General features: G+C 37.8%; 1 protein-coding gene across 1 annotated transcript; it reads right to left on the reverse strand.

Annotated features, from left to right (window-relative positions):
• Positions 1-144: 144 nt before the first annotated feature.
• On the reverse strand, positions 145-7,642 carry LOC121857627 (coatomer subunit alpha-like; the record flags this gene model as incomplete). Its single annotated transcript, XM_042353687.1, has 6 exons — positions 7,522-7,642; positions 4,866-5,001; positions 1,280-1,396; positions 958-1,097; positions 642-849; positions 145-451 (listed from the first exon to the last, which is right to left on the reverse strand). Coding segments are annotated over exons 2-6 (895 nt in total), but the record flags the coding sequence as incomplete, so codon positions are not given.
• Positions 7,643-7,843: the final 201 nt, after the last annotated feature.

Consider the following 7,843-nt stretch of genomic DNA (forward strand, 5'->3'; position numbering starts at 1 on the left):
TGATAAATGTGATACATTCTATCTTTCGTTACACCCTTATTTACCCCCACCAAGGGTTCTACTATATTATATACATAATATAATAACCAACCCTTCAAGAAAGGTCTGCAAAGATGAAATAACATAAGTGAGGAAACCCCTGACCAAAACAATGTTGGCTACTATGTATGAATCTACCTAAATTCTTAATACTATAAAGAAACATCAGTTTCAGTTTCAATCTATCTAAAAACGAAAAGTAAAACAAAGGTACAGTATAACATAAACTTACTTCATCATATTTGCGCTGGACAAGAGCCAATTTGAAGCGGAATTCCGTTGAATCAATGGTAAGGACACGAGGGGTTGCTTGACGATCTAGACAGTATACTGAGCTACCAGACACCCGAGTCACATACACTGGCAATTCCAGTGTGCGAATAATGCCATGGTCACCATTTGTCAGTGCATACTGTGGGAACAAAAATTTTTTTACTTGGTAGTCCTGTCATTAATCAAACTATGAGACATGATGAGAACCAATGGCTTTTTAATCACTAGGTTACAAAATACATCACACAGCTGATTACTGCACTTGTGCCAAATGCAACTCTAATTGTGACATTAGAAAACAGAGGTTCAGCAAAGTTAATCAAGCTCACCTTTATGTGATTGCTTGTTGTGTACACAAATACTCCACTATCATCCCAGGAACCAGATTTAACCCTGTTATTCTCAGCGATGGAACAGAGGCGTTCTAGTTTGCGGTTACAGATGAGTATTGTTTGCTTGGACAGTAATGCCACAGTGGTCATATTGGCAGACCACACAACATAACGGCACTTGGCAATGCGAGCTGTTCCCAACACTCTGAGGAGTAAATGAACTTGTTAATTACTAGTATAGAGCTACAGTATATCTTAACATTGTTTTAAATAGTATTGGTTAATGAATGATGGTCTTAACACTAGTACTTGCCTCTTCTGCTGAACATCAAAGAGAGAGACACCATCACTATCCCTAAGCAAGAGCATGCCAGTGCCAGCATAAAATATCTCATCACACGGGGGAGTTGTCACTTTCTTGGTCACTTCATTCTGCATATTCTTGATCACCAACTGGAGAAACATGACATTTAAATGTTTAGTCGCAAATAAATACAAAATACTAAAAAACTTAAGTTTTATCAAATTTGAGAGGATTCTTATCAACTTTTGAAACTTATTTACACCTTCTCTGTGTTTGATACTAACTATAGTGTAGTGTCAGTGACATCTAATACTCCAAAACAAATACTTACCTGATGGCTCTTGTCCATAACAGCAAAGCGGTTCCTTGCAACCCATACAGCTGTCAGCCCAGCAGACCTCTTGGAATCTGGGGAGTCAGGGTTCTGTGGGTCTGTATCCTTGGGGATCTGAAGCACCAATTTGCATTAGAAAGATATTTCTAATTTATTAAATAGCAATATTTACATATCTGAAGCTTTGTGTAGGTGTGTCAATCACTGTAGTTTTGTGTAGGTTTGTGTCAATCACTAGTTTTGTGTAGGTGTGTGTGTCACTCACTGTAGTTCTGTGTTGGCGTATGCCACTCATTGTAGTTTTGTGTAGGTATATGCAGAGTTGTAAAAAGTACTGGATTTTGTTACTTAAGTAAAAGTATTGTTACATTGGCAAAATGTTACTCAAGTATAGAAGTAAAAGTATCCAAATGTCAATGTACTGAAGTAGAAGTACTGAAAGTAAAAAGTAACAACAAAATTATTATTTGTCTCAAATATTAAAATAAATCCACAGTAAATAAAAAAAAAAAATAGTTAACTTAAGATAAAAATAAAAGCCACAGCTTTACACATGTTTATTTGCAAATCTTTCTATTAAGATTAATCAATGACCGATTCTCAAAATCATGGTTGTCCAATCAGGATCTTTTAGGCCTAAATATAAGCCCAGCATGACTTACCAAAAGAGAATACATTCAGCCACTCTTCTCCCTACAATCACTTTCTTCCTTATCCACACAAGTATCGTCGACGTGGACTTATGGTCAGCAGACATAATGTTGTTTCCGCTCGCATTAGGTTAGGAGACCTATCTGCCATGTATATGAGGTGGGGGATGACCCACACTTCTCTTCCTGTAACTGTCCCAATGCTAACACCCTTCAACACTATTGCCATGACTGTTCCACTGTCGGGGACCTCCTACCACAGGGAGTCATTTATTAGTAATAACTTAAATTTAATTTTTGTATGCTACCCATGCTTTGGTGGGTGCTTATTCCCATTGTCCTTAAATAACATCAATATTGTCTCCATATCACAAATCATAGCGTGTCCTACGAGAAATGAGTACCAATGTATTAGTGTCTGACCGCATGGTCTTGTGACTAGGCTTGTCGTCCCATGGGGTGTAATTAATTAATTAAACATTAAATAATAAGCCAGCATGACTAAACAGATGCTCACAAGCAGCAGATGCAGGTAGTGGGGTGTTGAGCTTCAGAGATAAGACACAATATCAGAAAAACCTTGGTAGCTCCATTCCATCCCCTGGGCATTCCAAGTAACTATCAAGCTCCTTCAGTTGAGGAGTTTGTGGATGATTGTTGCCTACATAACCTACATAATGACTTAGTCTGACTAAAACTCACTGTGAACTATCCCTCTTATTGGGGTGTGGCTGTGGTGATGTCACCCTTCGATTCTAATTGATGAGGGGCTGAATTTTTCGCACCATGTAACATCCGGCGGGTGCTGGCGAAGGGTACTTAGTAGTACTTACTTATTTAAGCAGAACTTTAAATACACTCAGTCTCACACACAAATATATACAAATGCATTAGAGCTGGGAATTTGGCTCTTCTGATTTAGAGTATTCAATGATAATCGTCACTTTAGAGTGGGGTAAATTTTAACAAACACAAGGCCTCACACATGCCATTCAGACTGACAGACTTGACAAGTTTTACCAACCATAAAGACAGTTGAAGCTTTAAACATCACTCACAATGAATCTTGAATATTCCAACTGTAATCAGACATACCTAAGTTGCCTCAACAATTGCAACCCCAGTTGCAATATCAAATTCTGTGTCACCACTAAAAAATAAAACAGTAGTCCCTGGTGCACTCTTAAGATTAAGAGAAAACGGACGACTCAGGCAGCCTTCTTGAAGTGAGAGAAAACGGACTCCTATGACGGGGCACTCAAATAAACATACACATAGCTGTATAATGCAATATTAACCCCTAAATTGGTGTTTTAAGAAGGTATATCATAAATTATTTAATGTACTGTATTGTATGTGTTTATAAATGTTTATTTTCATTAATAAAAGTGCTTGAATTACTTTTTTGGGGCCGAAAAAATTCCTTTGGAACGCATCTCCAGTTTTATAATGGAAGTCAATGGGAAAATATGTTTCGTGTTACGGAATTTCGCGATACAGTCAATTTTCCGGGAACGGAACCCTTCCGTAACGCGGAGGATGCCTGTATATGTACTTTATATAAAAAATGAAATTATGTAAAGCATTTTAGAATCACAGCCTCTTTGAAATTCATTTTAGGTACAGGTATATGCAAAGAGCAACCAGCATCTAACGGAAAAGTGGGGGAGAAGAGAGGAGATTCGATGGGGGAGGGGGTATACGAGGGTAGGCTAGGTGAGGTGGGTAATCAAGGTGAGGCAGAGTACTGCGCTCATATCTGGGGTGGCTCTTCTTCTGTCCAACTGTTAAATAGGGTGGAATCAAAGGCATTTCATCTTTTTAACTCTCCTTCTTTAGTTGATAATCTTTCTTCCCTTTCTCTTCGCCGCAATGTTGCTTCACTCTCTCTTGTTTACAGGTACTTTAACGGGCATTGTTCGGTGGATTTGGCATCCTATGTACCGCCGGCACGGCCGTGGGCTCGTAACACTTGTCTTGCCCACGGTGACCACTGTTTTTCTGTGGATGTCGGTCACACTAGAATAACCTGTTACAGTACCTCCTTCTTTCCTCACACAGCCAAACTGTGGAATGCTCTGCCTTCTTCTGTGTTTCCATATTCATACAACCTGTCTTACTTCAAAAAGCTGGTTTTCCGGCAACTTCGTGGTGTAGATAGTATAATCTTTTTCTTTTCTATTTATAATTTCTTTCCGCTCTTGGCCTGTTTGCCCCCAGGCCCTGTTGTGGCTCGATGACCTGTGCCTGGGTGAACTAACCCAAAATGAAGATTCTTATGGAAGGTAGTTCGTAAACCAAGGCGTTCGTTAACCGAGGGACCACTGTAGTTGTATTGTAGGGTAGTATTACTGTAAAACATGGCTATGATTATGTAATAAATGTATTTATTTGTGGAATTATTATTATTTTATGCATTACTTGCTCTACCAAACACAAAGACAGCCAGGCAGACTGGCGACCGACTGGTGAGTGTTGCCAAGCACTTTTTATGAAAAATAATGCAAATAAAATATTCTAAATGAATTATTTATAGCAAATAATTATTAAGATTAGTAAATACAGGTATATACATTATTGGTCACCTCAGACAAAAAAGCGAGCTTAAAATAGCTGCTAAGTGCGGAGGGACCATGAGTGTCAGCTGTCAAACCAACACGGTCTCCTTATCCCCCCCTCCTCCCTCCACGCAGCCAGGGAAGTTTCTAGCAGGTCAATATATAGTTTTTCTTCCTCATTTTTTTTATTGTTTTATAATTTTAAAAGGTTAAACATTATTTTTGGAAAAGATGATTTTTCTCGACTTACCCGCGATCAGGGGTGGGGAGGGGTGTGTATTGCCACCAACACCTTAACCTGGGGCTTAAGGGTTAAGACCATCAAAATGGGTTATTTACTCTCTAATTTGATGGCAATTAGAGCTAAATATTTACCTGATACAAATCATAGTTGCTGTTATCCACATTGTGGGTGCGAGTGGTGAGAAGGACAGCATTTTCTGCAGGATTAAAAGACATGCTATACACAGGAGCGCGGGAACCTGCACGCAACTGCATCACTGCAACATCCCTGTAAAAATGCAGGAAATCTCACTTTATGCATGATATTCAATGGCCTGCTGCATTATGCATACAATTTGGACAAAATAGATTGAAACATTTCTAACATTCTAACAAACAATACAGTAGTACAGTACCTCAATATACCGGAATAATTGGGGCAGACCCCCATTCGAAAAAAGCAAATCTATGGGATTGGGGTGTGGAGAAAACACTGCTTATCTGGACAGTTTCAAGAAAATCAATTGCAGTTATAATGTTATTAGCTACTGCATTTCAAACCCTAAAGTCTAAGTGCATAACAAGGTTAGTAAAACACGAGTGTATCAACAATAAAAAAAACAGTAATGAGACAACTGTAAGGGTTGGAAATCAGACATAATTGTTTGTCGACAGCTGTTTTAACAGAGATGATTGTTACGTACTGTAAAGTGTCATATATAAGTAACCACAGAATTTGCCTTATGAATAAAGAGAAAACTGTATACTGTACAGTACTACAAAGATAAAAATGAGAATACTGTAAATAAGAGCATCGAGGTATAGTATGTGGAGGGAGATGAGTGTATCTGGGAGCAGCAGGAAGGGAAGGGGGGGGCATTCCCTCCCCCTCTCTCCCCCAAAATCATATTAACACATCTTCATGCAATTTAACCATGATTCTCATATAATTTAGGTTTATTTGGTGCCAGGTTGATAAAATATTATTGTAAAATAATCACATTTTCCAAAAAAAAAGAAACCCTCGAGTCATTTGTTTACAAAGGGCAAACAGCTAATTGGCCTAGCTACCTCACTACTCATGCCTACCACAACATGTGTTCAGCACTTAGTAAATTAGTACTGTTATATATTTATTATCACTTAATAAATACTATTGCTGTGTACTTATCAGTATACTTAATAAACAATACTAAGTACAGTATAGTGTATTTTACACCTGCATATTTCCTAGTTTATTCATTAATTAGTTGCCTGATCATACAAGTAGTCAAATTGAGCCATCGTGTATCACTCAAAGGTAATAAATAATGTTTTTAGGAAAGTAACTCCATATCAAATACTATACGGTATGTTATAGTAATCCTGTTGAAAGGTGATTTGCTTTAAGCTTTCACACGAATGGATCCCGAGTAAATACCTTCCGATACAGCTTATCCTTTTATTTTGAAGTCAAATTGAAAATTACATATTATATTTTTTTCTATTATTGAAGATGTTATATTAATCATGATGAATCATAAACCATAAGAGGCTTATCATAGGAGAATATAATACTGAATCAATAAATAAACCTGACAAAAGTGGCAATGCCCAAACAGTCCCAGCCCCCGCAAAACCCCAGCCTACTTACATGCAGTGTCTTACCTCTCGTTAGGCCCAAGGCCTATAGCAGATCTGATCAGACCACTGTATACAGCATTCAGTGAGCAAGTGTTTTTCTTTTTATAATATTCTGTATATATTTGTTATATTTTACACATTTCTTAAAATACATACTGTATGTATATTATGTATGCTGTATGTATATTATGTATGCTGTATGTATATTATGTATGTGCTCCATTTATATACATTATTATTCAGCCTAGCTAGCAGTGTGTGGCAATGTATTTACCATGTCCCACACGCTTAATTAAAGTGCCTGGCGACATATGGGAGCTGTTAATGTATCACTTGCCACATGTCGCCTAGAGGCTAGTTGACCCCCCAGACAGAGTAAGGAGTGCCACCTCGCTTGTGTATCTCTGTTTATCCAGGAAATAGAACCTACGAAAACTCTACAGGTGTTTGTGTTCGCTCCTGTAGATAGAACTTGATACCCAGAACACATGCACATACAGTACTTTACATTATATTAACCCAATTCTTAAAACCCTCGTATATCCCTGTTAAAAGATATTACATGCTCTACAGAAAAAGTTACACGTAAAAATGAGCTTAAGTTCACCGATATGATACACATGAAGGCAGGACTCCGAATGAGACACACGCAGTGCAAAACCCACGCACAGACTCTCAATTGCACGTATGAACATACAAACCATACGGACTAATGTTGGATTTTCCAGACTCTTTAAAATATTTCTGGTGAACAGAGGGGCAGTCTGGAGCACCTTGGAAAGTGCGAAAAAAGCAAATTCGACTGTATTAAAGTCTGGTATATAGAAGTTTTATTGTACTGTATACAGTAGAACATGTCAGGACAAGCCTACCAGTGTCCTGGTAAGATACAATATCTGTGTGGATACTGTTAAAACTGTTAGCCTGAGCCAACAACAGTCTTTTCAACAAACTTGAACCAGATCAAGAGGTGGTTACATGAAGATTATCACTTAAATGGATGAATATATTTTCAAAGTAACTGTAGGGTGAGCAATTATGTTTTAGCACACTTACTAACCTACACTTACATCACCTGGTCAGTGACAAAGCTGAGTAGAGGGAAATTATCCAGCAACTGAAGTGTATGATCTTTTGGGGGCTGATGGTAGATACAGTACAGATGTGCAGAATTTAAGAAACCTACTTGTTTTTGGTCAAATCAAGACGACGGAGAAAGCGCTCCTTCACATAATACAGAAGGTTGCCGTGTAAGGCGTAAGCAGGTCTCTCTCGCTCCAGCTGCAATAACAAAGAGCAATTATTAAATATTGAGCAGTTACCTTTGCTGATCTTTCTTACATTCTAAAGTAAAAGCTGTGAAATAATGTTGCAGGCTATGGATTTTTTTTCTTTTTTTAGTAAAGTTTAAGTTGGTCTAAGCCACTAAACACTAACCTCACTCAATCATAATAAATGTTCATAAAATTGCAAAAGATCTAAATAAACCTAAGCAAATAACGAGAAAG

This window comes from Homarus americanus, unplaced genomic scaffold (genome assembly GCF_018991925.1).
Source record: "Homarus americanus isolate GMGI-L3 unplaced genomic scaffold, GMGI_Hamer_2.0 scaffold8319, whole genome shotgun sequence".
NCBI lineage: Eukaryota > Metazoa > Arthropoda > Malacostraca > Decapoda > Nephropidae > Homarus > Homarus americanus.